The sequence below is a fragment of the Oculina patagonica genome, chromosome 1, assembly GCF_052425735.1.
Source record: "Oculina patagonica isolate OP01 chromosome 1, crgOcupat, whole genome shotgun sequence".
NCBI classification, from domain to species: domain Eukaryota; kingdom Metazoa; phylum Cnidaria; class Anthozoa; order Scleractinia; family Oculinidae; genus Oculina; species Oculina patagonica.
Window position 1 is genome coordinate 36,063,843 of NC_135758.1, and position 19,723 is coordinate 36,083,565.

Consider the following 19,723-nt stretch of genomic DNA (forward strand, 5'->3'; position numbering starts at 1 on the left):
CCAATCAAAAGCCGTGGATAGCTTGCAGTTGACTTCTGATTGGATTAAATCTGCACGAAAGAATGTGAATAAATTAAAAGTGGTCACACTTTTGGGCACCTTGCTGTAAGCTGCCCCAATGGGCAAGTGTAAAGATAGCTGAAAAATCTGCCTGGTAGTTTAAAGAAAACGAGCAGGGCCGTTACCAGACTTTTGCCATAGTTCTTTGGGCATGCCCTCCAGAAAATTTTGAAATGCAGAAGCTCTGAAACTCTTTCTTCAACATTTTTTCATAAGGTATTTTTTGAAAGAAATCAATTCTGTTCATCTTGGGATTATTTTCCCAACAAAACATATTTTGAGAGTGATAAATGATCGTCGCAGTGAATTTCCAATTTAAGCAATTGGAATAAAGAAGCCTGAAAAAAATTCAGGGCTTCAACGGGATTCGAACCCGTGACCTCCGCGATACCGGTGCGATGCTCTACCAACTGAGCTATGGAAGCCACACATTGGGAGCGAGGTCAATTGTGAGTTCATATTTTCCCGTGAGAGGAGTGAAATGATGTAATGTATATGAAATGATTCATATATATGAACTCACAATTGACCTCGCTCCCAATGTGTGGCTTCAACAGCTCAGTTGGTAGAGCATCGCACCGGTATCGCGGAGGTCACGGGTTCGAATCCCGTTGAAGCCCTGAATTTTTCTCAGGCTTCTTTATTCCAATTGCTTAAATTGGAAATTCACTGCGACGATCATTTATCACTTTCATATACATCCGCAGTTCATATATGAATCATTTCATATACATTACACCAAAGCATTTTTTTTTTTTTTTTTTTTTTGCTAGTTACAGCCCTGACGAGTTCCTTGATATCGTGAATATTGATGGTTGAACTTAGATGTGCCACGTCATGCGCCGTTCTCTTTTCGCGGCGAAAATTAAGCCAAAAACATGACGATGCAAAGGTCAATTTTTGCAATTTTCTAGTGTCTGCTGCCCTTTCATTCCTCCAAACAGCCCTACCCCTCCCAGGGGTTTGAGTACCTTTCCCCTTACCAGTAAAGCCACAGGTACCCCAAGCTCTATGGGAGATATATAGACCGTGTGACCTTTGTTCAGCGTCGTGTGAGTGTTGTATAAATTTGAGCGTCACGGGGGCCGTTGCCTAACAGTGAAATTATAAGGATTTGTATGGGAAATAAGGATTCTTGTTTTAATTTGAAGATGCGAACTAGTTTTTAATAAAAAAACCTACCTTAAGCTCTCTGTCTGTTTTTCTTTCTCCTATGTGGTTTTTGGAGCGATTTAGCGCGATCCAGTGAGTTATATTTTCAAATTAAAACAAGAATCCTTATTTCCCATACAAATCCTTATAATTTCGCTGTTATGCAACGGCCGCCCTGAGGCTCAAATTACAACACTCACACAACGCTGAACAAAGGTCACACGGTCTATATATCTCCCATAGAGCTTGGGGTACCTGTGGTAAAGCTGTACAAACTTCATTTCAGAACGCCAAAACGTATTTCAAATCTTGAGTGATAATAAACACGCAAAATTACAAATTTGGGAAAACATGCCTGTCAAAATGTCGTTGCCATGGTGATGTCAAGTTCCTGACACATCATCCAACCCTACCAAATTATTGCCAGATAAATTTTAGGAAAACTCGGAAAGTTTGGCAGCGTTTGGTTGAATCTTTAAAAAGTTATAAGAGTTCAAAGTCAGCGCGGGCCTCGAAAGCCCCACCGCCCCGGGTCTGAATAGGGTTAAAGGAGTTTAGTCTTATTGGCTAAGATGGCTGTTAGTCGTGAAGGTAATTTTTTGGTTTCTTTGTCTAAAGAAACGCTTCCTGTGTTGTAAAAAATATGTTGCGTACAGCGAGATGTTAACTCTACTTGTAGACTTGTAGTAAAGACATTTTTCGTCTTACAACTGAAAAGTTTCGAAAGATCTTCCGTACCATGCTGTATTAACATCATAAGAAACGGTGAAACTGTGCTAATAGCCCGGCCTAACAAAACTGAAGCAGATTTTCTTTATTTAAACATGAAAGTAACTTACCTAGCCTGTGTACTGCCGACCCTCTGCCGTACCGCCCGATTTTTTTGAGGGAAGCGGGACGTCTGTACACAGGCTATAACTTACTAAACCAGCACACAAACGAACAAACAAGAACGTTAATCTACACTCGCAAGAAACGAAAAGATTGCGCAGTCATACGAGTATCGCTCCAGCGAAGTTCACCTGCCAATATATGACCTTCGTTTTATAACACGTGATATTCACGTGGGAATGTTTACTTGCTAGCATAGGGAAAGGTAGAACGTTTCTTGTTACTTTGAACTGTCCAGGAGATAAGAAAACTGTGTCGCAATTCTTTTGTGATGTCCGCCTTCCCAGAACACTTTACCGCAATTGGAACAACAAAAGAACACATCCACACTGTTCACCAATTCTTCAGGTAAAGGTCCAAGCTTCAGAGGCACTCCGCCAGGTAAGGTGAGGTTCGCAAGGTTTACAGGGCAGTTCTTTGGCTCGTAGCCAGGTAAAGGAGCCTGGAAACGACTGTGAAAGATGCCCATAACCATTCTCATGTAATCCTGATGAACATGTACGAAGTCATTTCCATTGCACACCTAAAACAAATTGAAAATTTTTTAAATTTAATAGCCCTAGGTAAGTTGGTCCCCGCAAATAATTACTATACACGCCGTGAAATAAAGGAAAATCATTTTCCTTTATTACCCGAAAATGCTAAAAATACAAATCTTTAAAATGCACATACACATCCTGAAAATATCTCCGCATATCCAACAAATCTAAAGATAAAACTATTCAAAGTCGCTTTTTAAAGAGTCGTTCAGTTTAACTAAAAAAGCGACAATGCAGTTATTACCTGACAGCGACTGAAGATATCTTGTTTTTTGACTTGCACGTTGAAGTATTTCATCAAAGCTGACACTTGCTGTCTCACCATCTTTCCACATGGAACGCAGACACACATTCCTTCAGGCACCTGGGAACGCAACTAAAACACAAACAAACAAACATGGAAATAGTTCTGCTAGAAAGTAATATTGCTTTTTTTTAGGAAAAGTTTCTAAGCATTTGGCTACGAGTGTTACACAGAAAGGGGCCCGTCACAGATCTAGACAGAACATCTTGAGAAAAAATTTGGCCTAATTCCTCAAGTTCATCATTATATAATCTGCCTGGATCCTTCTCCATATATCGATCATCCTTGATTCTTTTTGTTTTGCTATAACCTATGAACTGGTGCTTTTTATTTGAAGAAAATTAAGTGCATAGGAAGTAACTGTAGCTCAATATCCTGTGATATAGCGTTTTAAGGTTAACGTTGATTTTCGCGAGAGAGATGACTGGCGAAAAAAAAAATTCCGAAATTCGAATGACGTTCACCCCCCCCCCCCCCAAAAAAAAAAAATAAATACAAAATAATACAATACAATTTAACCCCCCCCCCCCCCAAAAAAAAAATAAAATAAAATAAAATAAAGAAATACAATACAATTTAAAAGACTCGGAATGCACGCTAGTTATTGCGAGTTAAAAAGACCACATGGAAAAAAGTTTTTATTGTCACAATCGTGGCCAAAGGTTGAATTCTCTTTTTGCGTTTCTCTTTTGCGCTCACGTCAACATGGATATAGAGACCTAAGTTCTGAGGTGACCTTAGTATCTTTTACCTGTTCGTATGGTAAACCAGTCGTCACGATGATTCTGTTCTCGGTTCTGGCGATCTGGTGACGAGACAACAATATTAAAGATAACTGGCGAGAAAAGTGGCGCTGTGTTTATACCTAATCGTACTTTTTTGGTATGCTTCGGCGGCATATCAGGCGAGTTTGGTCCAAACGAGCCTGATATTTAGCCAAAAATCCGGTGATATTATTTGCTCTGTTGAAGCCATGCTTGCCAGACACGTAGTGCGAAATGTGTTGACCTGCTTCTATTGATACTTTTTTAGTCTTCAACACTTTTATCAAGTCCTCTTCTCACATTTTCTTACTCGTTTGTTTGGAGTTTCATTCCCTAAATTTTCAAAATCCAAATTTAGCGAAAAATTTGGAAACTCCGACTCCATTGTTTCAGTGTGAATGTTTCAGTACTCGTCGGTAAACATCGCGCAATTGGAGAGCGCGCTCAAGTTTAGTTTTGGCGGGAAAGTTTTTCTCATTTTACGAGCGGTAAGCACCAGCTAATTAAAAATACTCGTTTCTGTTTTATTGGTAAAACCTCTTTTCAATTCATCGTACGGAAACACTACTTTAATTCAAAGTGACCGTGATATGGTGGCATATCAGGTCAGTGACTTGATATCGTAGGATATCAGGACAGTAGATCGCGCTTCTGATTGGCTACTTGCGAATTTGGGTACGATAATTTAATTCAAAGTGACCGTGATATGGTGGCATATATGATTGGCTACTTGCGAATTTGGGTACGGTAATGGTGGTTAGTGCGCTGGCCTCCGGATCAAGCAGCTCAGGTTCGTGCCCTGGCCGGGGTCACTGCATTGTGTTCGTTGGCAAGACACCGCTTTACTTTCAAAGTGCCTGTCCACCTTGGTGTATAAATGGGTACCGGCAAATTTACTGCTGAGGGTAACCCTGCAATGGACTAGCATCCCATCCAGAGTAGAAATACTCCTAGTCGCTTAAGGCTACAGTGATAAGCTCTGGCGGTAATGGGCCCCTTGGCTCAAACGCAGACGTTACATTTTTGCCTTTTATAGTGGTGCTGTGACCAAATTTCTAAAAGAATGGATTAAGAACTCCAGAACAAATTGGCAACAGAACTCTTCAAGTATAAAAGACAATTACTTCCTCGTTGATCTTTTTTTATATTCTCCCAACCTTAATGCAGACAAGTGTACTGGTACGTTGACGAGAAGTAACATACTGATCACTTAAGTTAATGTTTTACCTCCACTGCTCTGGTGTGGTCGCCGTTGTTATCCAAAATAACCACGTCCACTCCGCAGCATCTCAAATGCTGACCCAGGCCCTGGAACATTGTATCGACAACGACTCTCAGTGATTGTGGAGGAATGGGTTCCCTTTTCTTCGCTGGAGGAAGTATATCCTATGTAGGGAAGGAAAGTTTAGAATTAGTGACTAAGCATGCATACGTCACTAAAAAGGTGCTCAGGAGCCCATGAACTAAACGTATAATATTTTTGAAAACGCTTTCTACCGTACAGATGTTTTTAACTGATTCTTACCTTCGCAAGCGCAGAAAAAGAAAGAACGAAAACGACGAGCTAACTACTAAGCCCAATCCACCGTAGGGCTGTCGCAAAGATGCTCGAAATTTCCCAAAAAAGTTGCTCGAATTTTTTTTTAAAACGTTGCTCGAAAGTTGCTCCAAAAAGCCAAAACGTTGCTTTTAAATAAGGAAATTCTCCAAATATATGCTAATTTCCCTTTGAAGGTAAGATTTCGGTCTAGAAATTGCAAAAACTTGTCGAAAGATGAACATCTTTGGGACAACCCTAGTCCACCGCAGCCGCAAAATGCATAATGGAATCCGCAGTCACTGTAATAATAATAAAAATAATAAATATATTTTTATAGCGCCTATCCAGGCCTGCTCTAGGCGCTTTACAAATGTTTAATTTGTTCAGCCATCTCAATTTGCCAGAAACATCGGTGTGATATTTGACAGAACCATGACTATGCTTCCACATATCAGTTCTATTTGTAAATCTGCCTCTTATCATCTTCACAACATCTCCCGTATAAGGAAATACTTATCCACGAAAACAACCGAGATCTTGGTCCATGCTTTTGTATCGTCCAAACTCGACCACTGCAACTCTCTCTTGTATAATGTGCCGAAGTACGCTTTAAAAAAGCTCCAGTCTGTTCAGAACGCCGCTGCTCGACTTATCACTTGTTCCCGGAAATACGACCACATCACTCCAATACTGAAAGAACTACACTGGCTTCCTGTTTCTGAACGCATTAAATTCAAGATTCTGCTACTCACCTTCAAAGCTCTCCATCAACAATCTCCTATCTACATTCAAGATTTGCTAACGTACTACCAACCTTCAAGAACCCTCCGATCATCACACTCTTCACGTCTCAACCCTGTCAAATTCCACCTCAAGTCGTATGGGTCTCCAGCTTTTTCTGTTTCCTCGCCTGAACTTTGGAACAGTTTGCCTGTTTTTATCCGCTCGTGTGACAATTTAAGTTCTTTTAAATCAAAACTCAAAACGTTTCTTTTTAAAACTTATTACTCTTAGCGATTTTTACTTTTTATTACTTTTAATGCAAATTTTTAATTTTTAAGATTTATTCAGCTAATTTTAACAAAATTTTTATTGATTTTATTACATATATATATATATATAAGTTGTATATAGATGGTTTACGACGGTCGGGTGGACGGAGCTTTTTAAATACGTTTTCAACAACGTATCAGTTCTGTGTTTGTATTACCTACCCGCCGTACTTACATTAGAACGGGTTCCAGGCTTCGGTTTCCCATGTCTACTGCGTCTGTAACAAAATACACAAACTGACATGAGTTACTTGTTACAAAGTAATATCTTTCAGCTCAGCTATAAACCGGACCGGTCCAATGATACTGGGAGGCGAGGCAACCCGTGCAATCTCGTTTCTTCACAAATGTATGTCTAAAGCTGTATAGCAGACCACTTTCTGGTGGTTTTTTACAAACAAAAAATCTGACTCTTGCAGAAGTAGAAAGAAATGCGACGAATATTTTCAATCGATGTATGCAGGAGAAAACCATTCCACTGTCTGTCTCGTGATTTTCTACGTTAGGAAGTAACCATGGTAACGTCATACCTCTGTTTTTCCTTCTTTGGTTGTAGCCAACTGAGCACGAGCGCGGGCTCCATATTGACTCGTAGCCTCGACTCCACGACCCACTGTTTGAGTACATCATACACTTCGAGCAAGCAGTACGCATCCAAAGCTAAAAAGAAAGAAAACATGGAGTACATTTACAAGAAACAGTTTTGATTATCTAATTAACAATTATTCCATGAGCGCGCGTTGGACATAAGATGGTAGATAGCCAACGAAACACGTAGCGCCAAGTTGGCTATAACTATCTAATAGAGCGGTTTTCACTTGAGTGTCGAAAGTAATTTGCGTTTGCTTTGGTTTTGCATTACTACGATCAGTGATTGGTTTAAAAATCTCGCGCCACTTTCTCGACCAATGAGAATTAAAACCAAAACCAATTGTGACTCGCTCACGCACGTTTTCCCGCGCTTCGCGTCAGCTACATGTATTTGCTTGGAGTTTTGATTGGTTCACTGGATTGTCTGTGTCCTTTGTGATTGGCCAGAGTAATTACTTTGGTTTTGGTTTTACGACACTCAATTGAAAACTGCTCTATGCAACAAGTGCGAGTAGAATAATTGTTTTATTACAAACACCCACAGAATTGCAATATTTGAGCTCCCCAGCCTGTTTGACGCGTACACCTATCATATTTGTGATCCATGGTATATGAGCTCATATACCATGGCCTGTAAACCAATCAAAACTCAGGAATTGCAATATACCATAGCTAGTTTTTAACAATGCATAGTATTTGATGCAGTGTATAAGGCTGCAAAAAATCAACAGTCAACACCCATACTGTCAGATCTTCAGTTACTTACTTAGCCCTATTTACTGACAAACTATGAGCAAACTGAAGTTTTTTGACCGTAGCCCCCTTGTCTTTGATTTTTACTGGCACTTCCTCTTAAAATTTGGACAGGCGATACGAGACCTCTCTTCCCCCTCCCCCCGCCCGCCCCCCCCCCCCCTTGGCTAGGCACATCTAAACGTACCTGCATATATCAGTTGCTCATCACTTAATGGACGCCGTTCCCAGTCTGATATCTGATAGGTTTTATCCAATGGCAGTCCAAGACAGAGGAACACAAGCTCACTCAAGCCACGCTCCTCCTCAATACAAGCACGCTCTCTAGCAGACAAACTGCGCATGCGGGCACCAACCTTCTGTCGCACACTTGGTATGTTGAGGATCTGTTGTAGTCAGATGTGTCAAGTTAGGGTAAGTTTAGAGTAACAGCGGCTGCAGCGACCTTCGCTTCTCGGTCAAAATGAATTCAGTTAGTGGTGTGGGCTTTGGTTTTGTATTCCCATTGCTTGTTTTTAAAACCCTTGTGCTCGAATGTGAATAGTCCCTCTACTCTTCCATTGAAATCCTCGGGCAGTCACGTTCGATCGCGAAGTCGCCAGTTCTGTCCTCTTCCAAGATTTAGCTCATCAAATTGTTCATGATGGCAGGCTCCATGAGCGAACGAGACGGCCTGACCGGAATTTCAGGGAACAAAATTTGGAGGGACATTTTGTTAATCACGTGCAACATGCTCTACTGTAACCAATCAGAGGGGCAAAAATCCTATCTTCTAAATCAATCAAAAGCAATACCAAAAGCAATACCGTTACTTTCGTACGGTTTCCCGCGCTTGACACCTGTTGCATGTTTTTTATTAGAGTTCTGATTGGTTTGTTTTGTTATTTGGATGTGTTGTGATTGGCCAGTTGTGTTTACAGCGTATTTTGGTTTGGCGACAGAAAACAGGCATTCAGACAACACTGTTGGATGGTTGAACAGACAATATAAGGACTTCACTTTTCTGTCTCATAGTAAATATGAGAACAAAACAAGGTATACAAGAAACAAAGTGTATTCAATTTAAAATGTACTTTTGAGTGCACGTAGCTTGAATGCCATCTCCGAGAATAGTCCGCACGGGTTTTCTAAGAAAATATGACCGTGAGTTCAGCTAGACAAATCCTATGAAAATGAAATTATTAATGTTGCGAATGACATGTTAGACACTGTCTTACCTGCTTACTAAGTGGACACAAGTCTACAAACCGAGCCAAATGCTTCACAGAGTGCTCGTACAAAGGGCAGGAAGAAACCAGGTTTCGAAAGTCAGAATCAACACCGTAACCTGTGACAGATAGAAATGTTCTTAAATTGTGCGCATCCTTGACAAAGCAATTGCAAATAGTATCATTCTACTTCTTACACCTATGTCACCGAGAAAAGTTCCCATTTGAAGTCAAGAATTCGCTTAAAAACCTTTAATTTAGTTTCTGTAAATCGCTGACTCTTTTCCCTCGGGTATGAAGCAACAAACAAAACTTACAAAAAAATTTGTTTAACTTAATGGTTTTGCGGGTCGCACTGTACGCCGATCAGTTTAAAGCAATGCAAACAAGATGGCAACTGCATCAGGCTCACTATCAATCAGAAACTGAATACTGTATTTCTCGTTAAATGCCGGGCCCCGAATAAACGCCGGGTCTCCGAGCAGAGTTGTAAGTAAGCCTCCAGGCATTTTTGAGGTGTATTGTTTAGGTGATGGCAATTACGTCATATCACAAATAATGATTAAAAAAAAAATGCTCCAATAAACTGCACCATCAAATAACGCCGGACCACGGCGCCAAGTTGAAATAAACGCCGGGGGGAATTGAGAAAATACGGTACTTTCATGTCACTAAGCCCTCGTAAGCCACACTTTTCGAATTTGATCTTAAAAGTCATTTTTCCACCGTGGATTTAAGATTAAATCCCATCAGTGTCTACAGAAAAGAAATACTGACAAAAAGTACATTACTTACCAAGTTTAAGAACGTGGGGATTAGCAAAGAAATTTTCAGCAAATTGTTGCATATCGGAGTCTTTTACGTTGTCTGTCAGTGCTATCATGTCCAAGATAAACACTTCACTCCATGTGGAAAGTTGAATGATCGCCAGTCTAAATAGCAACAGCAAACAGAAATATCAAGCAATGTATTAGCCTGTAGAAAAAAGCCAGTGTTTTCCCCGTTATGGGTCGCCACAAATTGCGAGGTAGCGAGGCATGCGATCCATTCCGGTTAGCCTAAAGAGGAATCTGGTTAGCTTACTATTAGTTTAGGTAGCTTGCGGCTAGCCTTTTTATTTGATAATGGAGTAGGGATTTCTGCCTCGCATGCCTCGCCAAGCATGCCGCCTTGATGCCTTGCCTCGCACGCCTTGCACATTTGTAAGACTCTTTTTCCATCAAGGGAAACGTGGTATTTTAAAGAGATACCAACAGAGTGAGAATTCCGTTTTCCCAAATTAAAAAAAAAGAAAAAGAAAATGTCCCGTTTTTTAAACGCAACAAGCGAAAAAACCCGCTGGCTTCTTTTGAAAGTTACAGAGCTTAACATATTTTTTTTCATATGAAGAAATATATTTTTATTTTTTCCAGAAGTTCATAAATTCTACAAAGAGCGCCTTCCGATGACCTGATTGCATGGGTTCTTTTGTTTGAAATTGATGCACTTTTACGTGACTTTTCCGTGACTTTTATTTCGCTTTGAGGTATGATTGGTTTATAATTACGAAGCAATTTCACTGGCTAAAAAAGAGTTGCTCATTCAGGTACTTGGTTTTTTGATTAATAATAAATTTAGTCATTAGATGTGTATTCTAGCGGTAATTCTTAATCGACTGCAACAACAGCAACTACCCTGGCTAGGGCATATGCTAACTGACCTTTCATCCGTTCCAGCGCGACACATCGTCGGTCTCCACTCAGTGTCAAACCCTACAACATTGCCGGGCTGAAGAAGAAAAGGGGCCTGTTAGTCAATGTTGTACATATATATTTTGTATGATTAGGACTCAATACAAACTCGCTGAGTCAGTTTTATTTGGCTTCATTCACGAGCAGGATTCAACTGATATTTGCTGCCGCCTTCTCTACTGCGTTCCAGGTGATGTTTGCTTTCTTCAACTCTTCCAGGCTCAGTTGATCTTCTTCAGGTCTTAGCAGGTAGACCTTCCCACCTTTCTTTTACATTGCAGTTTACACTAAATATGGGATGCCTTTTTGCCATTGTGTAATCTTCGTTGCGTATTTGTAAGAAATTTAGAATGTTTTATTTTGACTGATTAAGTTCTTCTGCACCTGAAAATCAACTCCAGTCTTATATTCCTTGAAGAAAACTACACGCAACTTACCACACACAACACTCTCATGCATTTCCTTAAAGATTGGGCGTTGTCTACCAAGAATATCCTGTCAAGAGGCAACGGCAGCCGATAGAATTTGGTAAATGTTGAACTTATTGCAAAAGATTCATCGTTGAACATTCTGGGTTCTGACTTCCCTTCCATTTCAGCCTCCCAGTCTTCGGAATCTTCATTTGTAGCTTGCCTTTAAAAAATAAACAGAAGCACACAGTCAGGAAACAAATACTTGTAAAAGTACTTGCCGAGTCTTCTTCCTTCCAAAGCCAAGAACAACGAAGCGCTGAGTGAAAACCTCTGGGTTAATCAACTTAAATGGTATATTCGAACCTCTCGTTACGGGGTCCTTTATATTAAAACGGACAGCTCCTTATTACAGACGGTTAACCTGCTCCAAAAGAAATAAAAATTCATATAATCTCTACCTTTGTAATATGGACACTCTTCCCTGTCCATTATTAAAGAGGTTCGACTGTATCTTAATTTAGCCTGTGAATACAGCCGCCTCTCATTCGCTCCTGCTGCGAACGTAGTAGCGGGAGCGAATGAGAGGCGGCTGTATTCGCAGGCTAATAGGAGGTCGTTGTTTTTCTAAAACAATCCAAACATATATTTTTCTTCACCCAATTAGTTCACCTTTCAATGTAGCTTTGCAGAGATTCCTGTGGCATCGTTTACTGATTGTTCTTGCAGGCCAAAATTTCAAAACCAAGCAACAGCCAATCAGCGACAGAACAGGAATCTCTGTAGAGTTACATCAACAGTGTGGAATTTTTTAGATCTAACCTCAGAAAAAAGAGAGGGGGGTGTTTTCTCAGCGGGCTGAGTTTCTTTTTCAGCTTACCAGGAGTCAATCAGCTGTTTCACTAATGGATGAACTGATTCCAGAGGAAGGCAGTAAAACATGGTCCACCTGGCAGCTTCTTCAATATCGTCAAACTCAACCAAGCTCTCTGTCAGTTTGTGTTGTAGCCATTTGTTATCCCCAAGAGCAGTCTGTTGGCAAATACAGAAGAATGACATGACAAACAGTGACGGATCCAGACTGTCACATAAGTGGGGCCCCCCGATCATCCAGACCTTGGAATAAAAGGGAGGGCGCGCTCTCGAAAATAACTTTTTTCAGCCCTACTGGCCTCTATTTGCCCTAAAAATAAGGTGAGGGCCCACACCCCTGGGCCCATCCCCCTAGATCCGCCACTGACAAATACATTCATATACTTTTTAGTTCTGTTCCAAGGGTTAGCATTCATTACCTGCCAGCATGTTTTATCAAGAGTTGGAGTGCCATAGTGTACATAACACATGCAGCAGGGTGGAGGCTAATGTAACCTTTTTGAATTTTAAATTTAATATCCCTTTGAAACCAACAACATGGAAAAAAGAACCTTATTTACAAAATTCAAATTGTAGAAACCTGAGAACCTGGCTGTGTTGTTCCATAAAATTATCCATACCCTTCTGTGGAGAGTATGGACATTTTCTGGAACCACACATTTCTCAGTAGTGAGATATATTAAACAAATTACAAGTTTTTAATACCTCAATGAGATTGTCCCATTTCTGATTAAGTGGTTGCTTCTGAAAAGAAATACACATTACACTTACACTGTAAGCAATATTAATATACCATAGAATTTCGGTTATAAGCCCTGGGCTTATAGAACTTCGTAAGGGTTTTTGGGTGGGCTTATAAGCGGAGGGGCTTATATTCGGGAGGGCTTATAAGCGGAAGGAAAAAACGTTTTGAAACGAGCCTCGGGAGTGTTGATCGAAATACGTTTTTAAGTTAAAAACGCACAAAAAAGCAACATTTAGCCCTGTTCAGTACTGTCATCCGGTAGAGGGGGGCTTATATCCGGGGGGGCTTATAACCGGATGTATTTTTTTGTTTCCAGGTTGATGGGCCTATAACCGGGGGGGCTTATAAGCGGGGGGGCTTATAACCGGAATTTTACGGTATTGATAAAAAAAATTATTATATAAAAAAACATTTAAGAACATCTGCAACATCTCTACTCTGGAGCATCTGTAAGTAAAATTTAATTAATACCTCTGAATATTTCTTCTGCAAGAGATATCTCAATCCATTCAAGTTCTTTTCCTTGTATATATTGGGGAAATTGTCTGGAATAAAAGAGAAAAAGAATTTATCATCAATTGAATCAATTAAATGTCTTAAGGTCATTGTTATGATCATATAAGAATATAGGGGTGTAGTTACATGAAGACACTGCAGAATTCAAGTTGCAGTAAAAATTGTGGCAAAAATCGAAAACCCTTTTCTACAGTACCATGCAATATATATTTATATGGCTAACTCATGCTAATGGTGATAATGTCACAAGAAAGACCATGGACCTGCTTTCAAGTGAAACATCTTCACCAGCCTCTCTCCTAACTTGACAAGGATCTTGTTCTTCAGTCTGTGATCCTTTGGTGTTGGTGATATAGTTTTCCTGATAAAGATGCAATATTATAACTGTGAACTAAATTACATAATTATACAAAAGACTGAATGAAACAAATTATGACCAGTGGGTCAGGGGGCTTGGTTTGGTTCCTGCAGTTGATAGACTAACAATGCAATAGAGCATGACAGTGCAAGTTATCCCCAGTTACTATAAAAAAAACAGCAAGTAAGGCATAAGGACAAAACATTATGGTGTGCAGGGCCGTAGGAAGGATTTTGTATGGGTAGGCGTGAGCACTAGAGACGTGAGCATCTAGGAGGGCCTGGGAGTAGTCTCTCCCAGGAAAAAGCGAAAAAAAGAAGTTGTTGATGACCACATTTTCCTGCATTCTGAGAGTCATTTTAACCCTCACCCGACGATAACACAGACCTTTGTGGCTTGTGGAGGGAGGGGGGGGGGGGGGGGCATGCACCCATCGCACCCCTCTGCCTTAGGCCATGGTATGGCATGAGGCAAAAAATAAATTAATTGTGGAATCCCCTTCCAAGGTTTTGAAAATTTTTTTTTTTTTTTTTTCTTTTTTAGGGGGGGGCCTTGCTGTTTGGACTGTAAGCATTTTCAATAGTTTTATCACTTACTCAACAACTAGCTCCAGTTCTTCATCTGTCATGGCACAAAAATCATCAATCATCTTCATAAACAATTGCAAAGATGAAGGACAGCCTGCCACATAGCTAAATCAAAACAGAAAACAATTTAAAAAAGTCACAGTGAGAGAGTTCTATGACAACAAAATGTTTTAATAACTCAATTTTTTTAATAACTCAAGTCAGACTGCTTTCAAGTATGTTCAACTTAACTGGGGTCTGTCAATAGAAATTCCTGCACTTGTAATGCAGAAATGTTACTAACAGTAAATGCTTTTATCTGTACAACACAGAACCACAGCTAGTCCCTTTGATTTATACACCATTCCTAGGTTGTTCAACAGCTGAATAACACTGTTTTATTTACGTGTAAGTTAAGTGTTTCTCATAAATTTGTATGGCACATGCACTGACTGGTGACACAAAACCACTTGATCCAGTCTGTTCAATTTGGTTAGATTCTGTGAGGGTCTTGGTAACCCAACACTACCAGTAGTACCAGACATACCTCTCTGCCAATTGCAGCTTGTCCACAATAATCAATGGCAACAAAATCTGGACAACAATGCAAAAATAGTAGCATGTAATCTACAAGCTATAGGCTAAATCATTGGTCACACCTACATTTAATTTAAACAAGCTGGGGTTAAGTTTGAGGCTAGGATAGCTGTCTGAGTAAATTACAATGTACATAAAAATGAACAGCTATAACATGATGGAAAGCCTATCTGGACGTGAAGTACAACTCCTCAGGTCAAGATTGATTGTCTGATGACCAGGATTAGAATACATGTCAAGAAAGACAATAAAGAAGCAATGATGTTCTACAATCCAAAGGAGAGTGAAAAGGAAACTAGAGGGCATTTTACTGTCAGAACGTTAGTCCCCATCACTGATATACTTATGCTGCCTACATTATATAAATGGAGACCACAGTGTATAAGCTTGTTAGTAAGGAACCAAAAATATTACCTCAGTTACTTCAAAATGTGTTTGAAGTTTTAACTTGTATGCAATAGTAGCAGCCTGTGTGATAGCAGAGGAAACAATAATTATTTAGAAAATGTTTCAAGATCAATTTTATAGCAAATAATACATAATCAACGAAAACGAGTACTTTTCCAGTACTCGCATGGAATTATTAAGGAAATATGTGGTGTATACAAGGTCTTCCTGCTCGTAAACAAATACGGTGACCCCCCTTTTTTGTTTCAAAATTTAACTTTCCTGGAGGTAAACAACAAACCAGCAAAGTTTGGTTGAAAATCTATAAGCACTTTTATTTCCCAGGAAGCAACAAGTTTTGTAAAAGGTCTGATGTTCATAAAGGAAAAACCCGCCAACACCAGAGCTTGCAAATTCCACTGTTCAGGACCGCAGCAGGCCAAAGAACATTTACATACAGAGCCGTAAACCTATGGAACAGCCTTGATATAAAAATCAAAAACGCTAACTCTCTGCACTCTTTTAAATCAAAGCTTAGGGATCATCTTCTTTTAAAAAACTTTTAATCATTATTTTATTTAGTTTTCAATTTTATTTGTAAATATTAGTGTTAAGTAGATTTATTTTTTTTTATTGTAAATAGTTTCTGAAAAGCCCTATGGGGAGATTACTATTAAAGTTCTTATCTTCTTATCTTATCTTCTTATCTCTTACCTTACAATTTTGGTCTTATAGACCTCCCCTCCCCTTGGAATGTCCAATGACCCTCCACAGAGAGGGTATGGATATTTTCTGGAACCACCCAATTAATTAATTTTTATTAATTAAAGAATTTTTATTAAGATAATGATTTCTTAGCTTCATTACATTTACGTGTTGACAGGGACAATTGTGTACTTACCTCTTTATATTTCTTCTTTGAATGCATTAAAAATCTCACGTGTTTAGTCAAGAAACCATTCTCTCCTGAATCAAGTTGAAATGTCCTTTTTATTGGTTCAAAAAGTAAAAATGTGGAGGATACAACAATATCCAAAGCCAAGTCCTTGTGGTTATCAGAAGGCCAATAGCCTAACAGCTGTATTTCTTGAATGGTTCTCCCTTCAGTCTTTGATTTCAGCCAAGCTTCAAACTCGACAAGAGTTAGATAAGCAAGTGACTTTTTGCCAGCTTGAATGTCAAAGTCAGCAAATTTGACTACATAAAGAACAAAATCAAAGCAATTCTTGCTGGCTTCAAAAGCCCTTGGAAGTAGCAACTTAAGTTCTGTGATCATGTCTGAGAAATAAAGTGACTCAAGTTCATCTAACCAGTCTCTTTCTGACACAAGGTGAAGAGACCTTGTATAACTTGATTGCTGGTCCCAAGAAGAGCCTCCTACCCAAGCATCTGAATCAGACGAATATGTCGACGATGTTTCTTCACAGAACAAATCTTTATTACCAGTTACACCAAGGTAAAAGTTCCTCTCTGACAAATATGTCTCACTGTTTGAAGGCTCTGTATCTGTAGTTTGCAAACTAGTGCCGTTAACAGGTGCATGACTTACAATATCATTATCCCAATCCTCTTCTAAAATCATCTCTGCAGCACTGAACAAAGGCTTCTCGTGTGTGTTGGATGAATGAATACTGTTTTCGCAGCTCTTAATATTGCCTGATTGCAAAGTTGAACTTTGTACCAAATCATGCATTGTGAAGCCACCATTGATACCCTTAGCCTCACTCCTCTCTGCATGCTTTCCTATATCAGACGTAAAAATAAAAGTTAGTGAAGATAAGGTGCCAAAGTGAATCTGAATAAATTGTTAAAATGCATTGACTTTAAGGGCCTGTTTAGAGTTCATTCTATCCCCATATATTTCTCTGTATCTGTTTACATGATACTGAGATGAAATTTCGTTTTTGCAAAAGTCACTCCTGAATACGTTCACTCTAGTTTTCATTCTGAAATGAAACTTTCGTTCTGGAATGACATCTTATTTCGGTATCATGTAAACACAAAACTCAAAAAAGCGAAAAAAAGGGTAATGTTATTTCCTGTTTAGCCCAAAAAGGAGCCCCACGTTCAAATTGCTCGTTAAAACTGCAGATATAGCCATAAATGGGGACAATAACTTAAAACATGTTTGCGCGAAACATGCACCATCTTTGTTTTTGATCTCGCGAAAGTTGAACTGATCAAAATTGTCATGAGAATGCAGAAAGAACTTCACTCCGAAACGAGCTTGTTCCGGAATGAAAGACATTCTGGAATCATGTAAACAGGCCCTAAATAAAAAATATGCTCTGCTCACCTTGTTCATTGATCAAGTCTTCCACCACGCACTCATCATCGCCTGAATGACCTTCGTGGTATTTCAAAAGCAGCGACTGAAATACTTCCTTGAGAAAGCAGAAAACAAACTGAAAGGTAACAATCATGACTACACCGTTTCTTTGCAGGAAAAATGGCAGATAAGACAAAGAAAATGTATCATGTAGTAGCACACAAGTTGCTTTCCGTCAGGCGTTCCGTGCTGCTCGATCCAGTACTAATCTTATGGCTGTAAGGACAATGCAGATATACTTACATGAAGTAGATAACGTCTTCTTGTGCGTCGTTGAAATCATGAGTTTCGTGCTGAACAAATTGAGTACAAAGAAAGATGTCGATAATGCAATCAAGACTTGTGAGGACAAGGTTCTTGTGCTGAGGTTCGGGAGAGAGACTGACACAGTTTGTCAACAGTTGGATGATATTGTAAGGAGATGAACGAGCTCATCTGTATCCTTGAGTTTGGTCACCATGTTTTGGTCATTCACATTCTAGCCCACATGTTAGCATTAATGGTCTTCTTTGCGCTTATTATAAAGAAAAACACTTCTGTTATTCAGGACAAGGACTGATGAGAGACGAACTGGGAAGAGAAATGTCATATGGCTCCCACGGTGGGGCTGGGTTGCGAGGGGGGGGGGGGGGGGGAGAGAAAATTGAAAATGGACTTGCACCATGCATTAAGCATAATTCTTCTCTTCTGGGCACAAGAGACATTGTGTCTTTTAAGCTATATGTACAGTGGAATCCCCATTTCTTGAACCCTTGATTTTTCAAACCTGATTTAACACAATAAACCAAAAGGAGTTTCTGTTTACTCAACCGGACACTAATTCCCGTCGTTACTAATCGAACTGTTCCGTAATCAAACTCAATTGAACAATTGGGTTTGTTTCAATAGATAATCGAACACAATCGAACCCAAAATTTTGTGTGAGAGAGTTCGATTGCATTCGATTTCCGAACTAATCGAACTCAACCAGACCCGGTTGAGCCCAATTGAATGTTTGATTGCTCAAAATTTTTTGTGAGAGTTCAATTATGTTTGATTACCAAACTCAATCGGAGGGGTTTAATTAAGTTTGATAGAGTTTGATTAATCAAACATTTAATTTGGTTCGATTAGTAACGTTAGGACAAATTTTACCCCCAATTTCTCAACTAACCGATTTTTTGAACCAATCGTCAGTTTTGAAGGTTAAAAAAATCAGGATTCCAGTGTAGATAGGTCTGTTTTTAGCTGTTTAAAAATGAACTAGAGACGCCTGACTTATGGGATTTATTCCTACTTAGACTACAAAAATATTACAAACCTGCTTTTTTTACTTTCATTTGCAAATGTATGATTTTATAATGTACTGTTTTGCCTTGACAAAATAGCTGGCCAAGACGTCTTATGATGTTTCTCGTATGGCTGACATATACATTGTGGATGTTGAGACAGTGCCGGTCTACACACGTTACTTTGACATCACTCTGATTCCAGCTACTGTGTTTTTCTTCAATGGACAGCATATGAAAGTTGATTATGGGTAAGGCAGAAACAAGTCAACATTTTCTTGCATTTGGCTCTCTCTCAAAACACTGATTCGGGGAAAAACCCAGAAGTTGCATGGAAGCGAGGCTAAGTGGCCCTCGCCAGCAAAAAATTTATATAAAGTTTACATGAACGCGTGGGGAATTTCAAGTCAGAAAAAAGCATTTCCTTCACAAATTCACCACAAATCTTGATCCTTATAAGTTCAAAAGTAGAAGAGAAGTTATTTATGGTCTAGCAGGCGACAGGTGAAATTTTAACAGCTTGACAGATAGATTTTACTGCCGACTTCTGAGCACTAGCTCAGAAGTCGAGCTCATAAATTCCATTCAAAGACATTCCGAATGGAATGTTTTTACCAACATTCCACATGAGAATGATACTAGTGACCCTCATATAACTGACTTACTGTCATAATTATAATAAATTCTGAATTTAAACCTTTTCCTGTAAAAAATGTTTTTGTGGTTAAAAGATGCAACTTCTTTCATACATACATTTATTTCACGTCCCCACGGGGCTTTTCAGTGAAATATATACATAAAAAAATGAATAAATAAATAAAAATTAAAATAAGTGAGTGAATGAATAAATAAATTATGATCTAAATATTCAAGAAACTGTTTGTTTCTTTACCAGAACACCAGACCACACCAAGTTCATTGGCAGCTTCAAAACCAAACAGGATTTTATTGACCTGGTAGAAGTGATCCTTAGAGGAGCATTAAGAGGAAAGCTGATTGTGACCAGCCCCATAGATCCACAGAATGTTCCTAAGTACAACCTCTTATACAAAGACATGTAAAGCCAGTCTTAATCGCTCTGATGGGGCAT

The 19,723-nt window shown here is 39.3% G+C and overlaps 3 protein-coding genes across 3 annotated transcripts; 2 read left to right on the top strand and 1 right to left on the bottom strand.

The window, feature by feature from the left end:
- Window positions 1-143: 143 nt before the first annotated feature.
- LOC144667306 (exonuclease mut-7 homolog) lies at window positions 144-17,513 on the bottom strand. Its single transcript, XM_078528700.1, has 20 exons — window positions 17,333-17,513; window positions 15,938-16,779; window positions 15,064-15,117; window positions 14,600-14,646; window positions 14,083-14,178; window positions 13,392-13,489; window positions 13,084-13,157; window positions 12,573-12,611; window positions 11,875-12,026; window positions 11,022-11,217; window positions 10,554-10,621; window positions 9,650-9,786; window positions 8,864-8,973; window positions 7,834-8,032; window positions 6,833-6,962; window positions 6,478-6,520; window positions 4,938-5,096; window positions 3,698-3,751; window positions 2,887-3,018; window positions 144-2,626 (listed from the first exon to the last, which is right to left on the bottom strand). The coding sequence occupies exons 1-20, from the start codon at window positions 17,457-17,459 to the stop codon at window positions 2,324-2,326; spliced, it is 3,060 nt and encodes a 1,019-aa protein (XP_078384826.1). The 5' UTR covers window positions 17,460-17,513; the 3' UTR covers window positions 144-2,323.
- Window positions 5,135-6,295, top strand: LOC144642914 (uncharacterized). Its single transcript, XM_078502059.1, has 2 exons — window positions 5,135-5,179; window positions 5,638-6,295. Exons 1-2 carry the CDS (start codon window positions 5,135-5,137, stop codon window positions 6,262-6,264), a joined length of 672 nt encoding a protein of 223 aa, XP_078358185.1. The 3' UTR covers window positions 6,265-6,295.
- Window positions 17,514-17,569: 56 nt separating the features above from the next.
- Window positions 17,570-19,723, top strand: LOC144667095 (thioredoxin-like protein 4B). Its single transcript, XM_078528477.1, has 3 exons — window positions 17,570-17,778; window positions 18,733-18,884; window positions 19,529-19,723. The coding sequence occupies exons 1-3, from the start codon at window positions 17,578-17,580 to the stop codon at window positions 19,692-19,694; spliced, it is 519 nt and encodes a 172-aa protein (XP_078384603.1). The 5' UTR covers window positions 17,570-17,577; the 3' UTR covers window positions 19,695-19,723.

What these genes read in the sequence shown, in the direction of transcription:
- LOC144642914 (XM_078502059.1), top strand. Translation starts at nt 5,135, where the DNA reads ATGCATACGTCACTAAAAAGGTGCTCAGGAGCCCATGAACTAAAC. An exon ending in CAGGAGCCCATGAACTAAAC is followed by an intron (nt 5,180 to 5,637) that starts GTATAATATTTT and finishes TAATTTGTTCAG; the next exon opens with CCATCTCAATTTGCCAGAAA.
- LOC144667306 (XM_078528700.1), bottom strand. Translation starts at nt 17,459, where the DNA reads ATGATTGTTACCTTTCAGTTTGTTTTCTGCTTTCTCAAGGAAGTATTT. An exon ending in CAAAGAAGAAATATAAAGAG is followed by an intron (nt 15,118 to 15,937) that starts GTAAGTACACAA and finishes GCTATCACACAG; the next exon opens with GCTGCTACTATTGCATACAA. An exon ending in AATGGGACAATCTCATTGAG is followed by an intron (nt 12,027 to 12,572) that starts GTATTAAAAACT and finishes ATTTGCCAACAG; the next exon opens with ACTGCTCTTGGGGATAACAA.
- LOC144667095 (XM_078528477.1), top strand. Translation starts at nt 17,578, where the DNA reads ATGGCTGTAAGGACAATGCAGATATACTTACATGAAGTAGATAACGTC. An exon ending in GTCAACAGTTGGATGATATT is followed by an intron (nt 17,779 to 18,732) that starts GTAAGGAGATGA and finishes TTGACAAAATAG; the next exon opens with CTGGCCAAGACGTCTTATGA. An exon ending in CATATGAAAGTTGATTATGG is followed by an intron (nt 18,885 to 19,528) that starts GTAAGGCAGAAA and finishes TTTCTTTACCAG; the next exon opens with AACACCAGACCACACCAAGT.